At 38.5% G+C, this 23,885-nt stretch overlaps 5 protein-coding genes across 10 annotated transcripts; 4 read left to right on the forward strand and 1 right to left on the reverse strand.

The window, feature by feature from the left end:
* Window positions 1–212: 212 nt before the first annotated feature.
* On the reverse strand, window positions 213–2,208 carry LOC140794661 (uncharacterized). Of its 2 annotated transcripts, XM_073146789.1 has the most exons (4): window positions 1,904–2,208; window positions 1,759–1,812; window positions 1,628–1,687; window positions 213–570 (listed from the first exon to the last, which is right to left on the reverse strand). In XM_073146789.1, exons 1-4 carry the CDS (start codon window positions 2,162–2,164, stop codon window positions 442–444), a joined length of 504 nt encoding a protein of 167 aa, XP_073002890.1. In that variant the 5' UTR covers window positions 2,165–2,208; the 3' UTR covers window positions 213–441. The 2 variants fall into 2 exon arrangements, with proteins under 2 accessions (XP_073002890.1, XP_073002898.1); XM_073146797.1 differs by lacking the exon at window positions 1,759–1,812.
* A 1,545-nt stretch (window positions 2,209–3,753) lies between these two features.
* LOC140800645 (uncharacterized) lies at window positions 3,754–9,044 on the forward strand. 4 transcript variants are annotated; one of them, XM_073155531.1, is made up of 5 exons: window positions 3,754–3,911; window positions 4,558–4,792; window positions 5,690–5,757; window positions 5,847–6,444; window positions 6,707–9,044. In XM_073155531.1, exons 2-5 carry the CDS (start codon window positions 4,616–4,618, stop codon window positions 8,090–8,092), a joined length of 2,229 nt encoding a protein of 742 aa, XP_073011632.1. In that variant the 5' UTR covers window positions 3,754–3,911; window positions 4,558–4,615; the 3' UTR covers window positions 8,093–9,044. The 4 variants fall into 4 exon arrangements, with proteins under 4 accessions (XP_073011632.1, XP_073011714.1, XP_073011549.1 ...); XM_073155613.1 differs by having other exon boundaries at window positions 3,818–4,033; window positions 5,850–6,444; XM_073155448.1 differs by having other exon boundaries at window positions 3,900–4,033.
* A 489-nt stretch (window positions 9,045–9,533) lies between these two features.
* LOC140786720 (probable voltage-gated potassium channel subunit beta) lies at window positions 9,534–13,732 on the forward strand. The gene is made up of 4 exons (XM_073135346.1): window positions 9,534–10,492; window positions 10,611–10,754; window positions 12,840–13,004; window positions 13,410–13,732. The coding sequence occupies exons 1-4, from the start codon at window positions 9,929–9,931 to the stop codon at window positions 13,521–13,523; spliced, it is 987 nt and encodes a 328-aa protein (XP_072991447.1). The 5' UTR covers window positions 9,534–9,928; the 3' UTR covers window positions 13,524–13,732.
* A 915-nt stretch (window positions 13,733–14,647) lies between these two features.
* On the forward strand, window positions 14,648–17,420 carry LOC140786730 (uncharacterized). 2 transcript variants are annotated; one of them, XR_012108696.1, is made up of 3 exons: window positions 14,648–15,606; window positions 16,366–16,445; window positions 16,921–17,420. XR_012108696.1 is itself a non-coding variant. In XM_073135356.1 (2 exons), exon 1 carries the CDS (start codon window positions 14,699–14,701, stop codon window positions 15,599–15,601), a length of 903 nt encoding a protein of 300 aa, XP_072991457.1. In that variant the 5' UTR covers window positions 14,654–14,698; the 3' UTR covers window positions 15,602–15,606; window positions 16,921–17,420. The 2 variants fall into 2 exon arrangements, 1 of the variants encoding a protein (XP_072991457.1); XM_073135356.1 differs by lacking the exon at window positions 16,366–16,445 and having other exon boundaries at window positions 14,654–15,606.
* Window positions 17,421–18,758: 1,338 nt separating this feature from the next.
* Window positions 18,759–23,564, forward strand: LOC140789086 (ABC transporter F family member 1-like). Its single transcript, XM_073138691.1, has 6 exons — window positions 18,759–18,961; window positions 19,061–19,268; window positions 20,170–20,243; window positions 20,331–20,541; window positions 20,667–20,901; window positions 22,348–23,564. The coding sequence occupies exons 2-6, from the start codon at window positions 19,065–19,067 to the stop codon at window positions 23,403–23,405; spliced, it is 1,782 nt and encodes a 593-aa protein (XP_072994792.1). The 5' UTR covers window positions 18,759–18,961; window positions 19,061–19,064; the 3' UTR covers window positions 23,406–23,564.
* Window positions 23,565–23,885: the final 321 nt, after the last annotated feature.

Below are 23,885 nucleotides of genomic sequence, written 5' to 3' on the forward strand. Positions count from 1 at the left end.
GTAAAATAACTATTAAAACATCACATTTCCAGTCAACAAGAGACAGTGATTCTTGGATGATGTGATGAATCAGCTAATAGTTCTTCCTCTTGTCCTTTTGTTTTCTTGGAAAAGAACTGAGAAGAATGTAGTTTCAGCAGAATGTGCAGAGCTATCTTCTGATCACACATTGAATACTCTTTTTTCTTGGAAAAGATTTGAGAAGAATCTAGTTTCAGCAGAATGTGCATTGTTCTCCTCTGATCACATTGAATACCAGTACCACAGATTACATATAGAAGTGCACCAAATACATCCTTCAAACCTTCATCAGATCCTTGCAAGAGATTTTACTTGTATCCTAGATGACAACATTGAGACCAGCAGAGGGAAAATTAGGGAGGAAAAAGGGAGATGCTTAGCACTAAAATCAACAACAGGCATATCCATCGCCGTATATGACTAGTTGATGGAATCTTCTTCATCTTCAAAACTCAGATTCAGATTCTGCAACTTGAATCCTGAACCTTGGATGATCTCAACCAAATTGGAGGCCACCCCTGTTGCTTGCACGGTAGTCTGTTTAGTTAACTGCACCAAGAAGATCAATTCCAATTATAATGCCACTGTTACATGGAAAAAAGAATTTGCATCTTTTTATATGTTTTTCTTTTATCTCGGGCAATCTGTTCGTTAACCATGAAAGAGTAAGAGTAACTACCAAGAAAGCCCACAAGTATATCCAAGGTTTTTGAATATTTGCTTCTTCTTTCTAGATTTCATATAGCTTTGGACTTGCAGTGTCACAATACATGGATTCCGTTACATACTCTGAGTAGAAGTCATGACACAAATTATGCTAATTAACAGGCAACACATAATTCTAAGTATGTTTCTTTAATTTAATCCATTAACTTGTTTAACTACAATGACAACTGGTTATACAAAAGAACAAGGTCTTCTGTAAGCATGTAATGCCTATCGGCAAGGAATTGGTTATACAAAAGAACAAGGTCTTCTCTAACTCAACAGCTTGAAAAAGTGAAAGGTGTGGAATGAGTTGCCAGAGTTAAACCATTAGCTTTTTTTTTAATACTCCCAACTGAAGAGTTGCAAGTTGAATTTTATGGTTGAACTCTGAATCTGATGATTGAACCATTTTGTCCAGATGAAGTGAGGGGCTCCTATAACTTAAAAATTGACAGTACTTGGTAGACAGGCAGAGAATAAGACATTGTCAATCCCCATTCGCATCAATTGTCAAGAAGTTCATAATAGTTTTTGAGATTCATGCTATATATATATTATATCTTAAAAGCTATGTGAGACTTCTAAATGAAGGCTTGCTCAAACACAAAGAAGAAACCTCTCACAGGAATTGGTTGGAATGAAAGATATCACAATATAGATATAGAATGTGAACGTTGAGGCAACAGCATTGCTCGGATATTAGTAAATTTCAAGGCCTAATACGACTTGACATCTTAAATCCTACTCTGAATAGATAACTAAACAAAATTCAAATGATTTAAGAATAAACAATCAAATCCAAAGTCCTAAAGTAAAAGAAACAAATTTTGACACAAAAGACTATCCAATTCAAATAATTCAAGCATAAGAAAAATGCAAGGAAATAAGCCGATCTCACCTCCACACTAGCGATTCCCTCCGTAACTTGAACCATCAAATCACTTACGCCTTCTGTTCCCTGAACCAAGACCGAAAACCCAATTGAGAAAACAATCATCTCAACAACAATTGGGTAATTGCCAAACAAACCTCAAGAGCCTTCGCGACTGCATGAATTGCGGACTCATCCATGGTTCCTTCGGCCTTCATACCAACAACCCAACGAACCAAACCACCATAAGAAAATTCCAAAAATGAAGAGGAACCTAAGAGAGGTAAGGGAGGGGAAACGTGCCTTGAAGAACATGGTGAGCATGTCGGAAGGCGAAATGGGGACGGAAACGGGTTGGCCGGCAGGTGGGCCCTCCTCCTCCGCTGCGACTGCCTTCACTATTCCACGAGGAGTTGGTAATGGCTTCCAACTCCATTGCCGAAGCAAAGGGAGGGATCGCGGGAATCGAAGTGAGGCGATTGAAGAGAAGGAGGGAGAAGGGGAAGAAAGTTGAGAGTAATTGGAGTAGAGAGAGGAGGGAAGAAGAGACGAAAGCGTCGCCATTTTTTTGCTCGACGGTGGTGAGTAGTCGTCTCCAATCCTTTGTTTTCTTCGAGTGGATAATGTGGATAGATTTACGGATTCGGGTTACCAGGAGATTTAGATCCGAATTTGGAGTAACACGGTTTGTATATCTAAGAAATTTTGGGAAATTTTTAAAAACATCGTATATTTTATTTTTACTTATGTTCATACCCTAACATATGTAAATATTATTTAACCCAATATTTTGCTTTTACTGCATTAAAAACACCCTATAATTAGTTTAGTTAATGAACGATTATCATCGTATAGATGAGTTAAATTAATTATATCCCTCCATAAGTAAACTTGTAACACTTTTAAGACGCTAGACAACTTTGAGTATTTTAGATATTTATCTTTATCTTTTACTTTTATTATATAAAAATTATTCTACAGTTAGTTTAGTTAATGAACGGTTATTATATGGACGAGTTAAATTAATTATATCATTGCATAGGGTAAACTTGTCACACTTGCACTGCTATAGTATTGGTGTTCTTTTTGGTATATACTAAGGCAATTTTTGCTTTGAAGTATTTTAGTTGTTTACTTTGATATTTTGCTTTTACTATATAAAAAGAACTGCTAAGTTAGTTTAGTTAATGAACGTTTATTATATAGATGAGTTAAATTAATTATATCTCTACGGATAAATTTGTCGCACTCAAGTCCATAGTAGTGTTAGACGTTATTTTTGAATAGTCACTCTGTCGTCAATCTTTATTAAGCTAAATTTAATTCATATAATTTTTAAGATAATAAAATTAAAATACGGAGATGAACAATAAATACTATATAGTAATTGTGTGAACAATAATAAAAGTAAAATATAAGATAATAAAGTAAATTTTTGAAAATTTTAAATAATTGATAATGTTTGGAAATATGAAAGTCTTCTTGTCTGATCAACAACATATAACGACAAATACTTAATAGACATATAACGACAAATATTTAATAGATTTTGCCTGTCTATTAACTAGTGAGATGTATGCATGGGCTGTCTTAAGATGATCAAACACGTAGCAAAGGTTATTGCTAAGCGTGAACCTACGGATATTTATAGTAGCGTGTTTAAATTATTTAGAAGCTATAATTCTATATCGTGTGGGATTCAACTTCAGAACATTCTGTCGCAGAGTAACTTGTTCAGCCACCGCAGAGTAATGTGTTCAGCCACTACGCTGAAATAATACTAGAGACTACTACCCTTTGAATTGTCCATTTAATTGAATTGAGTGTATCCTTTGAGCACATCCAGTAATTCAAACTAATTCCGGAAACAAGTAAATATAAAAGGCAACGTTAGGCAGGGTATAATGTCCAAATCCTTCTCCATATATTGGAAACAATTTATACGTGTGTGTAGAGTACTAATATCACGTGCTGTGCGCGTGGTAGTTCGACGGAAAGGCGCGAGGACTCCGGCGAGGAGCCGCACAGCCACCAACGCCTCGGGAGACTCGTAAGAATCGACGGCTCTAAATGACGAAAAAGCCCCCCTTTTTAAAGCGACCTGAGCGAAACAGATGAGGGTACATAAGTCAATCAGTGGAGCTTTTATTTCCCTCTCACTCCAGAAAAAAAAAGAAAAAGAAAAAAATATATTACTAGAAAAGAAAGAAGACAGGAGGCAGCAGAGGCATCTCTCTCTCTCCCTCTCTGAGTCTCCCCCAAAAATTTCGTCTTTTCTCCTCTATTTCTTTGGAAAATTTTGGAAATTCGGGTAGATACTTTCTCCATCCTGTTCGATTCCGACGGTTTAATCTCACTTATTTTATCCGATTAATGCCTTGCGTCTTTAATTCATCAAATGGGGAGGCGGTCGTAGTTTAAGTGGCATGCTCGGTAATAATTCCTGCTCGTTTGCATTCTTTTTAGCATTATTTTTGAATGATAATATGAAAAATGGAGAAAAGGAGAGATGGTAAGTCTACTCAGCTGTTACTGATTTCTAAGCTGTAGCCTGTAGTATATATGTAGTGATTGCAATTTCTTTTAGTAACTTGTTGTTGAAATGATACTGGAAGTAGTGGGATTAATCAGATTATTTTTTCTTAATTCACTGATGGGTTTGGAGTGTAATATGACAATGTTGTCAAATTTTTTTTAAGGAAGTTTATGCTAGTAGATGATGGAACCCTAGTTTGGAATGAATGAATGTGGGAAAAGGCTTAGAAAAAAAGTTTGTTCATCTGCTTCAGCATGCATGATATGTTTACAAGTATGTTTCTTGTGGTGTTGGGAATTTTATCCTTGCGGGGTTAGTTTTATTGTTTTGTTCTATTTTTTTTTTCAATAAAGAGTTTTTTATGTTGGTGTGTTTGTGAGAGTAGATATTGAGCATCCGATGCTTAACTTCCCATATGCAGGGACTGTGTCAATACAGAGTTTGTGGATTGGTAGAGATTGATTACATAAGTGAAGAAGATGAGCAATAAGGTGATACTAACTTACAAGCGAAAGCGTTTCTCATCACAGCCCTATTTATCAAATGATATGCTAGCTGATTCATCTTCAAAGTCTCCAAGCGAGGTATCTCCGAAGAGGTCAAGTCTGAAAACTAAATCTGAAACCCAAAATCAGCAGCTTGATGAAGATAACTTGGTGAGGAAACTAAATAGTCCTGCAAGTTTTTAGTCCTTTTTCTCTCTCTTGATGAAATTCAGATTGGTAGTTCTCTTTGTTCATATATATCTAATCAAAAACATTTATTTGTCTTTTTAAAAAAAAATAAATGTATTATTATCTCAGCAGAAATGCAAAGTCTATGCTGCTCATGCAAGAAGCGACCTAGTTACAAGCTTCATGTGAACATACTACTAATTTGCCCTTCCTTGATGTTTCTTTTTAACACTTCAATGCCATTCAGTTAGTATTATGTCTTTGAAGTAACATGTGGAGGAGCAGTTTGGAATTTCCATGCAGAATCTGATATAACTTTACCCAAATTCATTGTCTTCAAGGTGAAATGTCCACATATGTGAGAAATATTACTTGTTGATGGATGCAACTTACTAGCTTCTGATTCATGTGTCTAGTTGTAATGTTATGCTGGATTTTATACACTGTCTGCCAGCCAATAGGAATGTTCACATATGCTACGAATTCTCCTCATGCTGCTTTCTCTGTCTCTATGTACTACTGATTAGAAATGTACCATGCTTCTGTATTTCCTGCTTTACTGACTCTTTGGGGATGATTAGCTATGCAATCTTCCTGAAGGCGATTGAGCCCTGTATTGATTAAGTTGGACACGGCTCTTTGTGCTTGATAAACTGTACTAGTTAGGCATTCCAATATGTCTCCTTAGCCATGAGCAAACTGGCATAAGATTTTCTGTTTATGCTAAGACTCATTATCGAGTTTACTTCATATGTTACTCTCTATTTAGAACTTTAGTGTTTAGACTTCATGTTCTTACCTATGTTTTATCTAATATATTTCAATAAGTGCCTTTCAAGCTAATGAAAGAAATTGTCTACTTTGTGAATGGCTGTACAGATGATTAATGTTGGAAAAGATGCTGTAATTGGATTCAGACCTGCCGAAGGCCCTCCTGAACCGAAAAGGTATGCATACTTAATACTTTGGCCTATTACAGTAGTTATTTACTTATTTTGGTTCTGGAGATATGACATGCTCTTTCTTTTGTTAACAGCAGTGCACATGCATGTGAAGATTCACCTCTTCAATGTCCTCCTACCTCACAAAGTGTGAATATTGCCCCTCATCATCCAGTTCCTTCTCGATCTGTAGAAGATGTTACTGAAAGTCCATTGAATAAGTTAGTGGCTGCACCATCATCTGATCTAAGCAGAGATCCTAGTTTAGTTCATGAAGCAAGTCACACAGACATTATTAGGGAGGAGAAAGGAAATAAATTGGCTGACATTGTGAATAACTCCGAGAAAACTACTTCACTAAATAATGTTCCAGAAAAGATGGAACAACCAAGTAATAAGGAGTTATCTGTTTGCCTGCCCATATCAACTGAGATGGATTCAAGTAAACCAGCAGCAGCAGCAGAAAATATTCTAGAATCCCAAGGTTCATCGGCAGGAGGGTATCCCATAGTTCTGGGTGATGAGTATGCTGATGGAACTGACAAAGAGTTGGAATGGTTGGAAACGCTTGATAAAGAATTACAAGAGAAAAAGAGAGAGAAAACATGCTTGTTCAAAGAGCAGATTAATATCAATGAAAGGCCATCCCCTACCTTCCCAACTAACTCATCTGTCCGAACTGAATTGAACCAGGTGACTAGGCTTCGACTCTATTTTTTCTCTCGAATAATTGCAATTCTTTAGGTTGGCCCTGATATTGTAGATTTCTCTGCAATCTGAGAACATTTCTAACTTCCTGAACATGTAGTTCCATGTGTGTGTGCCTATCATTTTAGGAGTTTTCTGCTAATTAATCCTTTTACAGATATAGGATAAACAATCAAGCATTAAGTGTACTTATGTAGGTTATTGTGAAAGTTTAGAATCTTATAATGTCATCATTAATTGTTTCCAGAATTGCTCTCAGGACTTTCTGAACCAATCAAAGTCATTCCAGGAAAGAGTACTTTTGACAGATTTAGGAGATTTTGTCTCTAAACAACAGCAGCAGGTAGAGAGATCAAATTTGTCTTCTCGTAGTAATTTTCCTGATCTATCTTTGCCGTTGAGTTCTGGAGGCCATGCTATCTCTTATAAGGGTTCTTATAGCATGCCACCACCATCCCATTGCATTGGCAAAGACATTGTTAGTGGATATAATATTGGCCCCTGTTGGAACAGCACTTTTGATAATGTATCTTCATCAAGGCACAAACATTTACTCGAAAATGTTAGAAGTGGCTCCCTGACGTTGAAAGAAAAGTTAGATGGGTTGTCAGATATGAAGTTTGTAAATGATTGGTCAGAGGATGAACTGGATTTTCTCTGGATTGGCGTGAGAAGATATGGCGTAAATAATTGGAATGCGATGTTGGCGGATCCAAGATTGTGCTTCTCAAAGGCAAGAGTTGCGGAAGATTTAGCTGAAAGGTGGCAGATTGAGCAAAGAAAACTTCTGAGCGATACCCTATTTCAGCCAACAAGACCATCTAGACTAAATCTTTCCCCGCCTCCTGTTTCACATGATGCTTGGTTAGCGAAACGAGCAACCAATAGCCAATATGGTGGAAATGGGGCGTGGTCTGCAAACCTGGAATTTCCAAAATTTACAGACAAGACTAAACTTTCTCTTGGAGATGTATACCTGCAGAATGATCACGCCCCAAATAGAAGCTGGGATCGTCCATCAGGCCTGAGCATACCCAGTTCATTTGCTAGTGAAAGTTCATCGACAAATCCATTTTTAAGCAGCTTGCCAGTTGGTTCCACTTACCCCTGTGCAGGAATCGAACACCAGAAGGCTTTGGAAAAAATTGGTAAAAATAATGATACTCAATCAGCAACTGATAATCTTCCACATTGGCTCAGAGAGGTGTTAGGCAAGCGTTGTGGGCCAAGTAATTCAACACTTATGCCTGGGCATTCTAGGGGTTTGCTTAACAGTGACCCACGAAGTAGCACTTCTATTCCTGATCATAGAGAATCACCTGTTCCACCTAAGGACACTCGGAGGCGTGGCATACTGAAGAGGAAGAGCACAGCATCTGGCAGTAGGATCAGTAGTGTGAAAGCTATTGACGGTTCAATATGTGAACCATCGATGGAATCACTACTCGATCTTCCTACTCCAGATGTGAATTCTCAGAAACCTGTCTCTGTCAGTGCAGGTTTTGGACTGAATGATGTCTTGGATTTGAATAAGAACAGTTCAGCTCCCAATGAACCGACTAACTTGGTTGTTATTGATAGCGATGCATCTTCTGAGGAGACGATATCAGATGATCGGAACAGTAGGCCGTAGCATATTTCATAGAATGGCTTTGCAGTTGTGTTGCCACATGCAAATGTCATAGCTTACCATTTTTGTCCAAAATGTCTTGTGCTATTGTTTAAGCCAGTTAGTATTATTTTGAGAGATGCAGCAAATAGGATACCAGTCTTGATGCTTTCTTGTTGAACCTTAAAAAGCTAGTTGGTTTGCTGAAGGTCCATAAAGATGTTACCAGGCAAGCATGGGTTGACATAGTGAATAAAAGTATCCTGCCTTCTTATTTACTCTCTGAGGTCGTATGTGCCAATCTTTATAATGCCTCAGAAGTTTTCCTAGCTAATTCCACCAACTCACTGGTCAAGAATGGTCCTTCTTGGATATGTAAGAAGAGATTCCTATTTGAATATAGGAGCAGAAATGATTTCTTCTCCATGATGGACCTGCAGTATCTGAAGATGCCGAGGAAATTGATTCAATTTTGTTTTCTTTTCAGAGCGACAACAGTCCTCAAGAAATAGCAGTGAACTAATGGGATGTTAAGTGTTTTGTTGGAGAGCTATTTCCTATGTTCGAGTAGATTCTTGATGGCAGGCAAACGGCCATGGCAAAACAAGAACATCATTTGAGAATGTAAGAAGTTTTCGCTCTTTTAGTGCTCCATGCTTTATGATGTCCATAGGCAATGTCGTACAGCTGCTAGCTATGCAGCCAATTTTGGAAGAAAGATCAGGCAACTGGGATTTTATTGGTGATTTAAGCTTGATATATTTCAACTTCTTGAATCTTTTTTTTTTTGTTTGTTCTTTTGTTGATACATCCAGTTTTAAAATCGAAGGGGAAAAAGAGAAACAAAAAGAGGAGCTCAACCTGTTACTTACCATACTCTCTTCATTACTACATTACAAACCTGTAAGAAGTTTGTGAGATATACTACAGGGTTAGTAAGTCCTTTTGTTGTATAAATCGATTTATTCTGTTATAACTGCTTATTTTTATTAATAATTCCTGTCAGTAATGAGAATTGCAGACTTTAATAAATATCTAATTGCCATTATTTTATTTTTTTAAAATATCATACTCAGCATTGAGATTCTGTTTGACTAAGAGAGATTGTCATTATGATTAGTTTTAAATATAATATTCATACTTAAATGATAATTGTAAAAGTTAACAAACATATGTAAATGAGTAAAATATCTTAATAATTTACTTTCTAATGTGAAAAAGAAAGATTTTTTTTCTTGTTGTAATATGGTATTTGTTAACATTAGGTAGTTTTCGAACTATTTTGAGTAGTTTAAATAAGGATAAAATAATCTTTTTTTTGGTTAATTTTAGTTTTAATTTTGATTAGTTAGGTTTAACTAGCTGTGCTCAGTGATCTGTTGACAATTGATGGTTTAAAATATTTAGGGACAAATTTATGTAAAAATATCTTTCTTTTATTATGATTGAAATAGGTCTGCTTTCTAGAAATAATTAAAAGAAAATGGAAATTGGTATAGCTCTGTGGGAGTGGGAGCATCTGGAAATTTCATCCACCGTCGTTTACGAATCTTAAAGCACCCAAGAGTAACTCCAACCGTCTAAAGCGGCCGCCGACCGACCGACCGACCCCTCCCTCCCTCCCCCATTCCCACCTAGAAAGTGGCCACACCCAGCTGGCGGAGCCACCCGATCTCCACGTTTCCCCATTCCCCCTCCCAGAGAATCTCCTCACGTGATTTCCTCGCCCCCTTTTTTTTGTTTTCCCCCAAACAAACACTCCTAAATAATACATCCCAAAGCTTCCCAAAAAATTCCAACCTCTTTCCCCTCCCCGTTCCAATCTCAGATCCTGTGTCGAATCGCTCAGCAGCAGCGAGCATGCAGTACAAGAACCTCGGCCGGTCGGGGCTCAAGGTGAGCCAGCTCTCCTACGGCTCGTGGGTCAGCTTCGGCAACCAGATCGACGTGAAGGAGGCGAAGTCCCTCCTCCAGTGCTGCCGCGACCACGGCGTCAACTTCTTCGACAACGCCGAGGTCTACGCCAACGGCCGCGCCGAGGAGATCATGGGCCAGGCCTTCCGCGAGCTCGGATGGCGGCGCTCGGACCTCGTCGTCTCCACCAAGATCTTCTGGGGCGGCCCCGGCCCCAACGACAAGGGCTTGTCGCGGAAGCACATCGTCGAAGGCACCAAGGCTTCGCTTAAGCGCCTCGACATGGAGTACGTTGACGTCATCTACTGCCACCGCCCCGACGCCGCCACGCCCATCGAGGAGACCGTTAGGGCGATGAACTACGTCATCGACAAGGGTTGGGCGTTCTACTGGGGGACCAGCGAGTGGTCCGCGCAGCAGATCACCGAGGCCTGGGGGGTCGCCAATAGGCTCGATCTCGTCGGACCCATCGTCGAGCAGCCGGAGTACAACCTGCTCTCCCGGCACAAGGTGATTGCTCACTTTTGGATCCAGATCTCTTGATTTGGGATCTCGATCTGATGATTGATCTATTGCATCCTCCTTTCTTTGATCTGGATCTGGTTGTGATTTTTGTGCATTGCTGCAGGTGGAGGTGGAGTATTTGCCTCTCTACAGCACCTATGGTTTGGGTTTAACCACGTGGAGTCCTCTCGCTTCAGGGGTTCTGACAGGGAAATATAGCAAGGGAAACATACCTCCTGACAGTAGGTTTGCCTTGGAAAATTATAAGGTAATGTAGTGTTATGTGGCTTTCAACTTGAGTCAGCATTTAATTGGGTATCTCAACTTTCATGATGTAATAGTAATGTTTGACACGTGATCTAGAGTTGATTGGTTATGAGCTTCTATCAATGTTCTTGAGATTTACTTGTATTATACTAGTTTTTAGTACTTAGACCATAATTTTCCTCATGTCACCGTCAACACTTCTTTATTATTACAGACTTCACCAGTAGTATTGATCTATAAGCAAGTTGCTCTAGTTACTAGAAAATTCATATCAATCAGTCTTGAAGAGTCCCAGATATGTTAGTTTAATTTCCTACAAATTTGTTGCTAACATGTATCTTTCAGAGATTGACCATATCGTCAATCAATTGGTCATCTAGGTAAGTCTTTGAGGCCAATTGGCGTGCACTATGGGTAATCTGTAGATGTAATAAAATCTAAGGTCATATTTTATTGGTGTCTTTTTCATTAACAGTGAATGGTTGTCATTGCGTCCTATTTAATCAATTGCAAGCATTTGACTCTCTTTGCTTGGATTATTAGGCAGGAGAAGGCATGCATTAAAAGCTTATCCATACAAATAGGAATTATTTTTGGTCATAAGGCGATGATTATTATTGCAGGCTGAATTAGTCTCCCAACCTAAAAATTCAAAATTGTGTTTGACTGTGTCAGCCCTATTTATATCACCCTACTATTTTATTCTCTATTTTGTCCATTTATATTCTTCTAACAATCACCAAAATTTCAACCAAAAATCAAGGATACAACCACAATGAGAATTAGGTCTCTTGTTCTGTTGTTCCAAGCTTCCTAATTCTGCCACAACCAAAATGGATTTTTATAATCCAGAAATTCAGGGTTCAATATGCTGTGATACGCAATTGATTGACTGGCCATTCCAATTCTGAGATTCTGTTTTGATGCACATCAAATTGTATTCAAGTGAACTTCACTTTATAGTTCTTTGTTGCAAAGCAAACTCGGACTATCATGAAATGTGAATCTATGTCATCATCCGTTAGCGTCCAATTGTATGCTTGTTGTTTCTTTTGCTATTGTTTATGTCGTGAAGGATTCCCATTTTATGTCCTCTGGCTAATCAATATTACCGAACCACCTTTTCCATGTCTTTGGATGATTTTATTTCTTAATTGCTGGATGACCTTTGCTATGACTACTAGGGTATAACTTCTATGGCATCATGTTTTTGCTGACTATGTTGCCATTAACTAAATCGGATTTACCATATACTAGTGGCTTATTTAAGAAATTAATTGAAGGTGAAATCACAACAATGGGAAATTTTTGGATATTAGATGATTCTATAGTGATTTAACTAGTTTACCTACCAAGTGTCCAAAAAACAGAAAATACATCCACTAGTTAGTATCAAATTTTGCATGTCAATCGAAACAATGTTGTAGTGGCAGTTTTAGAGAAGACACTTGTAATGATTTTGATGCTAACCGGATCAGCTTGTGTGATGGATTTCTTTTTTCCTTTCATTTCAGTTCTGTAAGAACTAATTGATTCATCTGACTAAAAAGCATGATTACTATTACTTAGGAGTGGGTGAAAAAAGCTAGCTACAGCCAAGGAATAAATGGTCTTAATCTTGGTTTTCGGTGTATCCAAACAAACCAAAGTCATCCAATTCATCTTGTACTTGGTAAAAGCACCTGTTCATCTCTTGAATTATAGTCTCATGTTGGAGGTGAAGGCAAGGGCATGATGATACACCATCTATCTGTAGTCTTTCTTTACACACTGTTTGGTTTGATCATGTGTGCATGAGCACATAATGGACAAATAATGATATGAACCTTATCTTTTGTGATGCTAGTAGTGAATTATATCTCCCCTTTGGATTAAGTTTAGTTAATGGCACATGCTAAGCAATGGAAAAATGCTCAGATATGAACATTGTCAACCTTTCCAAATTTGATGTGCATATAAGGTTGATTGGGTCTCAAATGTAGACACCGTTTTAATAGCATAATTCTAGTATCAGTGGAAATATATTGGCATATACTTTTTTTCATGTTGTTAGTATGTTACTAACAACTAGCATATCTCTTTGCAGAACCTTGCAAGCAGATCACTAGTTGATGATGTACTTAGAAAGGTGAATGGACTGAAGCCAATTGCTGATGAACTGGGTGTTCCATTACCTCAACTTGCCATCGCTTGGTGTGCATCTAATCCCAATGTTTCATCAGTAATTACTGGAGCCACTAAGGAGAGCCAGGTATACAGATTTAATCACGTACCATCTCAAGAAATGTTGAGTCAAACTTTGAAATTTTACATTATTTATTTGAACGTTTAGTTTTTAAAACAAAGTTACTTCTCAAGGTTTTAATATATTTGAAACTTGATAAATTGCTTTTCTGGTGTTTTTTAGCAAAAAATAAAATTGCTTAATAAGAAAAGGTGCTACTAGGTGGTTTTAGATTATTATCTTATGAGATGAAGGCATCTTGGTTTTTGTCAGTCAATTGAATCGTTCAGCATGCTTGTATAGCTTGTTTAGTAGATATATTTTACCTTGTCCTGATACCATCTCCTTAGTTAAAACCATAGCTTTTAGCAGTATTTACATGCTCTTAGTACAATGTTTCTGTCTACTTATATTTCACAATTTTTGAAACAGATTGCAGAGAATATGAAGGCTATTGATGTTATCCCCCTGCTGACACCTGATGTGCTTGAAAAGATTGAGTCAATAGTGCAAAGCAAACCCAAGCGTCCAGAGTCATATAGGTAAAATCCTCTCTGGTGTGTAAAGCTGCCCTCCCTTCTTTCTGTGGATGGTCTTTGAGTGAAAGCTTGTCGGGGCTTGGGGTTTATGTAGTCAATGATACTTGAGCGTAATATTTATTTGGTCGGTATTTATCTTATTGGTCCAATTGGGTTTTACAAACTTAAAAATGTTGATTTGAAACAATTTATATGGTGGATATTGTTGAACTCAAATGTTATGTTTGCCATGCTCATCTGGATGTTTTTTATACGTCCAACAGTGCATCTAGTATGTTTGTCGTGATGACCATCTTTACTGAGTGGCTGAGTTATATATGCTCATGCTTATAAATCCTTTACCTGTACAATTCCCGCCCAGTTAAAGCTCAAGCTCTTCCGAAGCAGCGCCTATTTGTTCACTTTTGGTCTTCTAGATCGAATTCTGATTGTTTCAAGTGAAGTGAGCACCTTTTTGAATCTGGTAACAATGGCAGTCCAACTACTGCCTGCAGACTGTAGTTTTTGAAGGCTCAAATAGGTAAATAACTTTGGAATATGGTTGGGTTAAATGTAGAAAATTCGGGGTGATCGGCTCATGAGTGATATGATGATCTAATGCGTAATCGAAGCTAAATATTTTCAAAACTAAGAGAGGCGATCAGCCCACGCTTGCTTTTAATCTATCATTTAAGATCTGAGAACGCTGCTTTTAAGATTTGTTGGATTTTCTGGCCTAGTCTGATAGAAGCCCGGACTCTAAAAAGACGGACTTTTGGTACTCTTGACTAAATCAAAACTAATCTATATCGATCCAAACCAGCAAGATTGCTAATTTTAATCTTGGCTCCTAAATCATTATATAGGTATAATGATCGAAACCAAGCTGTTTTCTCTCAAAAACTTGCTGTTCCTTGTGAGGGTCGAAAGAGCGGAACTATTTGTCTAGACATGGACATGGTGCACTGGTACCAAACCTGAGCTCAGTTTAATTGGGCGGGGGTTCGATGCAAGCTAATTTACCCTAGTCAATTTGAGCATATCGAGATCATTAAAAATATTAAATACGTGAGACGATGACATCGAAGCATCGGCGCATATCCAAGCGGCACCAGTCGGTCCCGCACGGCACCAAATCCTGATTCCAGTCTAAATATATCCATCCAAGATTCCAAGTGCAAAATTACAGCGGCTTCTCTTTGCATGAACGCGTGCTTCTCACGTGCTCCCAAGGATGTAAATTGTAAAACAAAACAAATCCCCAGCACGATTGGATCAATCGGTCGGTCGATTGGCAGAATACGAGAGATGGTTCGCCGGGGAAAGCAAACCGACGACGACGACGACGAAGACGACGACGGCTTCCTCTACCGCTACCCTCTCCCTTCCACCTCCGCCACCAACCCTGTCTCCTCCTCCAAATCCAAGTCCAAAACCGGCTCCGGCGGCCTCGCCCCATCCAAATCCACCGTCTACGTCTCCAACCTTGACTACTCTCTCACCAACTCCGACCTCCACACCCTCTTCTCCACCTTCGGCAAGGTCGCCCGCGTCACTGTCCTAAAGGACCGCGACTCCCGCCGCAGCCGCGGCGTCGCCTTCGTCCTCTTCGTCTCCCGCCTCCACGCATCCGCCGCCGCGGCCGCCATGAACGGGAAGATCCTCAATGGACGCAAACTTACCGCCTCCATCGCGGCCGACAACGGCCGCGCTTCCGAGTTCATCCGCCGCCGCGTGTACAAGGACAAGTCCAGATGCTACGAGTGCGGCGAGGAGGGGCACTTGTCGTACGAGTGCCCTAGGAACCAGTTGGGACCGAGAGAGAGGCCCGTGGAGAAGAAGCAGAGGAGGGGATCGCAGGGAGGACGCCGTGGCGGCGGTGATGTGGTGGCATCGGATGGCGGGGGGGATGAGGAGGAGGAGGAGGAGGAGGCGGCGGCGGGGTTTGAGTTCGATGATGATAATTGGGCGTCGGTGGTGGATACGAGAGGAGCGGAGGAGAAGGCGAGGGAGAGGGAGGAGGTTGGAGGTGAGGGGCAGGAGAGGAAGAGGAAGAGGGAGAAGAAAGTGAGCTATTTTAGCGACGAGAGCGGCGAGGACGAGTAGAGAAGGTATGTTTTCACTCTTGTTTATGTGCTGAATTCTCATCTTTCTTATGGAGAAGACTATAGAAAAACAAGTCTTTGAAGTTCCAAGTGCTCGGAATCTATTATTGTTAGGAATTTGTTCATTCCGGGTGATTGGAATCGAAGGGAGAAGTTATCATGAATTGGTCTGTGATAGGGTTCGGGATCTTCTATTTGTAGTTGACATCAAAATATTATAGATGTGCTGAATCATATTTCCTTCTCTTGGATTTTACAACACCAACCTGATGCCTTGTTGCTAAACCCCAGAAAACTTTTTTATTTTGCTCCAAACGGAAGTTATAATATACTTTTCGAGGCCCAAATTTGGTCAGCTGAACTAATACTGAATGAGTTTTAGTTTCAAGAATGGAATGTGGAATAGAATTGATTATTTCTGTAATCCATGTTTTATATGTAGAATTTCGTTTCCTGTTATGATTAGAGTTTATGGCTGTTTTATCTCTGTAGATCGAAAGAGTTTCTAATGGGGCCTCTCCCCATCTTCTGGGCAGTGAAATTAATTCGTCTCTTTTCCTTCTCTTGATCATACTGTCCTTCTCCTATTTATTTCTTCCTTTTATTTGCTACAGTTTCACTTGTTACATAATACCAATTATGTTGTTTAGACTAATTTTCTGCTAACACTCTTGCTAATTTACAGGCCTATATATGTTAAATCCTGCATGTTAACTGTTAAGCTAAAAATACAGCAAATTAATTGTGTTCTATTTTCCGTGCTAGAATCTAAAAGAGGTCTTTAGAGCATATTCATGCTTCACCATATTGAGCAAGCCCTTCATTGAAGGTTACTTAGTGTGACGGTAAGACTTGCATCTTCAGTCTTCACACAAACAGTTTTGGGTTTGAGTGAGAAGTGAGAACTAGGAGATGTTAGGTCAGCATGCATGCTACATGAATGGATTTCTGAAGAATCTCTCTATTGTTGCAACTTTGGTGAACTCGATTAAGTTTGAATTTATCTAACCTGAGAATATGAGGCTTTTCAGGCTTTATTAGCTTTTGTCATAGCCTATGCTTTTGAACTTGCTGACTAGACAAGCTGGACTGAATGATAAAGCATAGGCTATGATGAAAGATCTGTTTATCGTGAAACCTTTTGGGTAGATGATCCATGCAAATAAGACCTGCCGATGATAAGGCTACATCCTTCATCCTTACAGGGTCCTTTTAAGCCTTGATACCTTGAGTTGGGTTATGTTTGGAGTTTCTTGTTTAACAAGATTGCTTCCACTTTCTTTTGGCTTTCTGATATAGTTAAAATTGTTCTGGTGGCAGGACCTTATGGAAAAATTGAAGCTTCATGGGACTGAGAAGGAAGATGTGAAGATGAAATGGTCATCAAGTTTTGATGCTAGTATTAGCAACAAAATGGTACTCGATGTCAATACACTTGCGCCGTACTAACCATGTCACTCTTTCTATGAAAATCTTGTGAGGGAATATGTTCCCCTCTAGGAATAGCACTTGCCAAGTCTATGAAACTGGTGATCTGTTTGTAACAAGTTTGCATTGCTGATGGAAAAATTGCGTCTTTAGCAATATTTTCTTACAAAGTTATGAGTCAATTACTCCTCCACCCTTTGCTTGAGAAAGTTGGAGCACTAGTCTGCGGCTCTCAGGTTGTTTATGTGATAGCTTTCAGCAGTTTATTTCAAACTGAGGACTTTCCTTAGATGTCACTGCAGTATTAATTATCTTCTCGTGTATTTCGCGGTTTTCTTTTGCAGCTTTTTGCTTAATTTCAATGCAATCCATGCTGTTGTGCATTTGAATCACTTGGATTAACTTGTTGACACTTGCTTGGGGCTTATGCTGAGTTTATCAGATTAATTTCCCCGTGGTCTCCAACATCACATTTAATATGGCAGCATGATCATCAACACTAACATTCACAATGAATGGTGCCCCTTTAAGCGTAGTTCGTGTGTCGGGGGAAGGTTTCATACCCGTTCGAGACCATGGAGCAAAAACTGAAGGTATGCTTTCGTAACTTGGCTTCTTTAGCTTAGTTGGTAGATTGGAGGATACTAGCTTATTACAATTCCTATCATCTCAGTTGCATAAATTACATTACGAGGTTCTCCACGTATTATTTCGTACACCTAGTGACATATTATTGTTACTATCACAAATAAAATAGCCTGTGATTAAACAGAGTTTTATGTAAAGAAACTGGTCCGGCCCAAAAGAAATTGCCTATAGAGTTTCTTAATTCAGATCAAAGTTTGGCCCAACTTCACAAGCAAGAACAAAGTTTTGGGTTTTTTTTTTTTCTTCCTCAGAGAAATTTTTATACATTTTTTATATTTGTAAATTGAGCCGTCTATTTATTAAATATATGTGTGAAAAATATTTTGAATTAGATTAATACTAACACTATTTGGGTAGAACGTTCCATCGACTTACTTCTTCCCAAACTTTAAATCTCAAATAAAATAGAGCATCTCAGATCCGGCCAAAATTTAAACTGGGTTCTTCTCTTCGAGCATCTTTTTAACTCTGGATAAAAATTTTCGGGTAAGATATTTTGATAAATGCATTTTGAGTTTTTGGGTTAAGTAAAAGGGTATTTTAGTAATATTTTTAATGTACTAAATTAATCTAAGAGTTCAGGTAAATTTAGATCTCCTTACATAAAATAAATCGCTCGATTTGTAAATATTAAGGCAGTGTGTGTAAATCACAAATGGGTGAAATTAGGGTCTTAAATGTAAATTTCGTTTTCTTTTTTAAAGAAAAATAAAAGTCCATAAATGCTTCGTAAAAGAACTAGTGAGTGGCTTGCTTGTTAAATCGACTACTGTATGAAATTAACTAGCTATTCGTATAGCTAATTTTATTTATCTAGAGTAGCAAAAGAATGAGCTGGTTGATTATTAAGCTGGGAGACTAACCAAATAATTTCGATAATTATTCGTGGTTAAGTGATTGGATTTAATCAAATTCCACTGGTGTTTTTTTTTTCTTTTTCATATGTGATCGATTTTAACAATAGGATCCTCCAAAGTCTAATCGAATAAAGTATCCAAGAAACAAAAACAAAAATTTTAGGGGCTAAAAAGTAAAAGTAAATATTCTCCGCCTATAAATACTTGACCCTCTCTTCTCTTTGCGAACCCTCGAACCCTATATTTCAGGGTACTTCCTTTCCTCTCTTGCCGGAGAAAGGAAATATAACAAATTAGTATTATCTAATATTTTTCTCTTAACAAAATAAAGCCAACACGATACTAATCAAGGTTAGTCACAAACCCTAGCTCGCCATCTCCCACAGACACTCGCCTCCAAATTTCTCTCGGATTTTAATTCCATCTTCGTAAGTTTTTTTTTTCCTTTCTTCCGCGATCTAGGTTTTATAGTTCTTCGATTTAGTCTTCTAGGATTTCTGGTACTAGTTTTGGTTGCTGGTGATCAGGAGAATGGTTTCGGACGCGAGCAAGAAGAAGGCGGCGGCGAAGAAAGCAGCGGCTGCGGTGAAGAGAGGAGGGAAGTCATCGGCGACTTCGTCGTCGAAGGCCGCTGCAGAGGCGCAGAAGGTAGCCGATGGAGTCGGATCCCTTCATTTATCGGATCGGACTTGCACTGGAGTTCTTGCTTCGCATCCCCTCTCTAGAGATATCCATGTAAGTAGCTGTTCTTTCCTATTTTTAATCTGAATCTGAATCTATTGCGTGCAAATTAAGTGGAGCTTGATTTATTTATTTACTTATTTTATTTTCCTTTCATTTGGATTAAAATCTTGATTGCGATACAATGATGAACGAGAATTAGGGATCTGATCTATTGGATGTTTTTCCAACTTTATTTGGTTAACGCGTCTGAGGGTAAAATGGATTTGTTTTTTCTTTCTTTGTTTCAGCTTTAAAGAGTTAAAGCACTGTATTAGAATGCAAGGCCAATTCCGTTCTTTAATTACAAAAGTTATTGTTTTGCTCATTAGAATACAAGGCCAATTCCGTTCTTTAATTACAAAAGTTATTGTTTTGCTCCAATTTCAGCTACTGCAGTTTATGTGATCGGCTGATCCTTTATTTCCTTGCTTAAAGAAGATAGCTTTTATTTGGCAATGGATGCTATATGATTGTCTTTCAGTGTGTATATTGATACCTTTATATGGAAGTGGGAATAACTTAGTTTTGTATGTAATTAGATATATAAAACCATCTTCTTAGAAATATTGAAAATTACTGTTGGGAACAATGAAAATTTTCCAACGAAGTTGTGAGATTCTACATGTAAAGTTGGTGTGTCTAATTAGATGATTTTCTGGTGGTCAATATAGAACAAGGGAGTTTTGTATTAGGAAATTTCAGCTTTCTATCTGTCAAAACACTTGTTTTATTAATTCATGAAGAGAAACACCTTTTTTAGTCTGTTTTGTGCTTAGTAGTCAAGAAGATCTGGTGAATCTTGATCTAAAGACATCACGTGATAGTTCACTTACCATGTGTATTATGTGGTTTCTCCCTCAATACTTCTGTTTTCTTATTATACTAATCTCGTCTGCACATTGTACTACTTCAGATAGAGTCTCTATCATTAACCTTTCATGGACATGACCTCATAGTAGATTCTGAGCTGGAGCTCAACTATGGGAGGTATACCTGATATTTACTCATTACCTTTTGATGGATAATTTTATTGTATATAATGAATTCATTTTAGCTGAGCACTGGCATGTTCAGGCGATATGGTCTTCTTGGTTTGAACGGCTGTGGGAAGTCTACCCTCCTTGCAGCTATAGGGTGCAGAGAACTCCCAATTCCTGATCACATGGATATTTATCACCTCACCCGGGAGATTGAAGCTTCAGACATGTCAGCATTACAGGCAGTTATCAGCTGTGATGAAGAAAGGGTGAGGTTGGAAAAAGAAGCAGAGATATTAGCAGCTGAGGTATAAAGCCTATTATCATATTCTTATTTTAGGACTGAATTCAGATTCCTCTACCCATTCTCTTCCTCTTTGTTGCATATATAATTCAGATACGTGCTGACTAAAGTTGGAAAATAATATTTTAGGATGGAGGTGGTGGAGAGGCTTTGGAACGTATCTACGAGAGGTTGGATGCTCTTGATGCATCTACTGCTGAGAAGCGTGCAGCTGAAATTTTGTTTGGATTAGGTTTCAATAAGCAAATGCAAGCAAAGAAAACACGAGATTTTTCTGGTGGTTGGCGTATGAGGATTGCATTGGCAAGGGCACTATTCATGAACCCGACCATTCTTTTGCTTGATGAACCTACTAATCATCTTGGTAAATTTTTCTGTCCTTTGATCTAGATATTAGTAAATCATTAACTATGCAATTTTGAATATATCTTCCTACCATCTGGTCTCCGAAATATAGATATTATTTGCTGAATTGGCATTATTGACTGAGAAAAACTGAGCAAGTTTAATGAGGCTCCAACCTTATGTCAGCTCATATTTGTTTTAGGTGCTTTATGATCTGGATTTTCTCAGGACAAGCTGATGAGGTGGTTGCTGTTGACTTGTCCATTATGGATATTGTGCTTGAGAATATACTGAATTTACGGCAGAATAAGATATAGAAATTATAACCTTCATTAACTAAGCCAAGAAATGAGGAGTATTAACTTCGGAATAAATCGAATTCTCTAATTTCCCTGTTGGTGTTAATTGGTATCATATTTTGGAATCATTCTGCTTTGTATAGGTCATATGTGAATTTTAATAGTTTGGAAGGGGATATCAACCCATTGACTCTCATAAAAAGAGACTTGAATAGTAGCGGGCATGAGACCATGTATAGAAGTGGAAGGAACTCAGGAAATTTGGAGGTCTAAATTTGGAGATTTCGTTTGAAAAGAGGGAAAGATTGAAATTTTCCCTGAAATCTAATAATCTCATAGTTAAAAAGAATTTCATACAAGTTTAAACTTTAGTTAATACTCTTATACTCCTATTTTATGTCTATTGGGCTGTTGGCTATCTGGGGCCCTATTCACTTAATCTCTGTTCCTATTAAAAGAAAGGTAGATGAATGTCAAATCACATTGACACCTAAATAATTCTGTATATTCTTAAAATATTCGTTAAACTTTACCCCCCAGCTGGAAGCAACTGAACGGTATAGGTCTAATGGAAAATATATTATTTTAAGGCTGAAATGTACAACCGTAATCCTCTTACATTAGGTGGGCTTGGTTATGAGTTAAAACTGCCTTTTCTGGATGTTGCGAATTGCGATAGAAGGCTATGATGAATGTACATAGATTCAGGCTGTAGAAATGGCACAATAAATATGGTAATGAGTTCATTGATATGTAACCGTGATTTCTATCACTCCAAACTGACCGTGAAATGTTTATTGGCTTGATTATCACAATACTTTTAATCATAGTACATGATGCTGTCTTTGTTCATTCAAGGATAAAGAATGATCAATTATCATGGTAGAGTAATTATTGTAGCATGAAAATGGTTTACTTGCAGAAACCATAATGCTGCAAGCTCGTGATGAAATCCCCGTACCTTATTGTTGGTCATTCTGGTAAATTTTGTGGTGTCAATGTTTAATAGATTTTCAGACTCTTCTCTTTCCCTTGTTGCTTATTTGTTGATATGAGTGATACCTTGTGTCATATTTCTTAGCATTGTGGGAACAATAATCAAATATTGTTAGTGGTTTCTTTTCTGGAGTCAGTCAAGCTTAGTTTCATATCTTGCCCTTGTACAGATCTTGAAGCATGTGTCTGGTTGGAAGAGACACTGAAGAACTTTGAACGGATACTCGTGGTTGTCTCACACTCTCAAGATTTTCTCAACGGTGTATGTACGAACATCATCCATATGCAGAACAAGAAGCTTAAGCTTTACACTGGTAATTACGACCAGTATGTCCAGACACGGTCAGAGCTCGAAGAAAATCAGATGAAGCAATACAAGTGGGAGCAGGAGCAGATTTCTTCGATGAAGGAGTATATTGCCCGCTTTGGTCATGGATCTGCTAAGTTGGCACGCCAAGCGCAGAGCAAGGAGAAAACCCTTGCTAAGATGGAGAGGGGTGGGCTTACAGAAAAAGTGGTCAGGGACAAGATATTAGTCTTCCGCTTTACAGATGTAGGAAAACTCCCACCGCCTGTGCTGCAGTTTGTGGAAGTTACTTTTGGGTATACACCAGATAATCTTATCTACAAGAACCTTGATTTTGGAGTTGATCTTGACTCTAGGATTGCTTTAGTTGGCCCTAATGGGGCAGGGAAGAGCACACTGCTCAAGCTGATGACAGGTGATCTTGCTCCCTTGGATGGTATGGTCCGACGGCACAATCACCTTAGGATTGCCCAGTATCATCAGCACCTAACAGAGAAGCTTGATTTGGAGATGCCGGCTCTCCAGTACATGATGAGGGAGTATCCAGGGAATGAGGAGGAGAAGATGAGGGCGGCAATTGGAAAATTTGGTTTGTCAGGGAAGGCACAGGTTATGCCTATGAAGAACCTCTCGGATGGACAGAAGAGCCGAGTTATTTTCGCTTGGCTAGCTTGGAGGCTTCCACACTTGCTGCTGCTCGATGAACCGACAAACCATCTGGATATCGAGACTATTGATTCCCTGGCAGAAGCGCTGAACGAGTGGGATGGAGGCCTTGTTTTGGTGAGCCATGACTTCAGACTGATCAACCAGGTGGCTGAAGAGATCTGGGTTTGCGAAAATCAAGCAGTGACTAAGTGGAAGGGTGACATTATGGACTTCAAGGTGCATCTCAGGAACAAGGCTGGCTTGTCTGATTAAGTATTTTTGTTGCGGAGAATTAGTATTGTCTAAGTTTAAATTTATTATACTACTATGCTTCTTCTGTTTGATCGTGATGATCGCATTTAAGATATTTGTTTTGTTAACTGCCTAATACTTTCTTACACTATGATCAGAAAGTCTATAATTTTTTTTTGATATCTCTGCATTCTGTCGGTCTTATTTTATTTTGTCTATCATTATGAGTAAAAATTATTGTCAGTCTCGCTACAAATCATATTTTCGTTGATTTTGTTCAACGTGGTTCCCTGACATTGGCAGGTTCTGTCATCTTCATAGCTTATCTATTGAATATTGATAGTCAGGTACAGATGGTCAAATGCTGCAATCAAGACTTGTATTTCCTGTTGATAAGTGTAGTGCTACGGGTCCTTTAATGCATCTTCAATTCTAACAGTTGCATTTTACCAATGAAGGTGGTTGAGTTATGGCCTTACCTGGAAAAGTAGAAGTATTCTT

This window comes from Typha latifolia, chromosome 1 (assembly GCF_019914945.1).
Source record: "Typha latifolia isolate L0001 chromosome 1, TyphaL0001v2, whole genome shotgun sequence".
Classification (NCBI taxonomy): Eukaryota; Viridiplantae; Streptophyta; class Magnoliopsida; order Poales; family Typhaceae; genus Typha; species Typha latifolia.

What these genes read in the sequence shown, in the direction of transcription:
- LOC140794661 (XM_073146789.1), bottom strand. Translation starts at nt 2,164, where the DNA reads ATGGCGACGCTTTCGTCTCTTCTTCCCTCCTCTCTCTACTCCAATTAC. An exon ending in TGCTCACCATGTTCTTCAAG is followed by an intron (nt 1,813 to 1,903) that starts GCACGTTTCCCC and finishes GTTGGTATGAAG; the next exon opens with GCCGAAGGAACCATGGATGA. An exon ending in CAGTCGCGAAGGCTCTTGAG is followed by an intron (nt 1,688 to 1,758) that starts GTTTGTTTGGCA and finishes GTCTTGGTTCAG; the next exon opens with GGAACAGAAGGCGTAAGTGA.
- LOC140800645 (XM_073155531.1), top strand. Translation starts at nt 4,616, where the DNA reads ATGAGCAATAAGGTGATACTAACTTACAAGCGAAAGCGTTTCTCATCA. An exon ending in GGCCCTCCTGAACCGAAAAG is followed by an intron (nt 5,758 to 5,846) that starts GTATGCATACTT and finishes TTTTGTTAACAG; the next exon opens with CAGTGCACATGCATGTGAAG. An exon ending in TCCGAACTGAATTGAACCAG is followed by an intron (nt 6,445 to 6,706) that starts GTGACTAGGCTT and finishes AATTGTTTCCAG; the next exon opens with AATTGCTCTCAGGACTTTCT.
- LOC140786720 (XM_073135346.1), top strand. Translation starts at nt 9,929, where the DNA reads ATGCAGTACAAGAACCTCGGCCGGTCGGGGCTCAAGGTGAGCCAGCTC. An exon ending in ACCTGCTCTCCCGGCACAAG is followed by an intron (nt 10,493 to 10,610) that starts GTGATTGCTCAC and finishes GCATTGCTGCAG; the next exon opens with GTGGAGGTGGAGTATTTGCC. An exon ending in TTGCCTTGGAAAATTATAAG is followed by an intron (nt 10,755 to 12,839) that starts GTAATGTAGTGT and finishes ATCTCTTTGCAG; the next exon opens with AACCTTGCAAGCAGATCACT.
- LOC140786730 (XM_073135356.1), top strand. Translation starts at nt 14,699, where the DNA reads ATGAACGCGTGCTTCTCACGTGCTCCCAAGGATGTAAATTGTAAAACA.
- LOC140789086 (XM_073138691.1), top strand. Translation starts at nt 19,065, where the DNA reads ATGGTTTCGGACGCGAGCAAGAAGAAGGCGGCGGCGAAGAAAGCAGCG. An exon ending in CCCTCTCTAGAGATATCCAT is followed by an intron (nt 19,269 to 20,169) that starts GTAAGTAGCTGT and finishes GTACTACTTCAG; the next exon opens with ATAGAGTCTCTATCATTAAC. An exon ending in CAGAGATATTAGCAGCTGAG is followed by an intron (nt 20,542 to 20,666) that starts GTATAAAGCCTA and finishes ATAATATTTTAG; the next exon opens with GATGGAGGTGGTGGAGAGGC.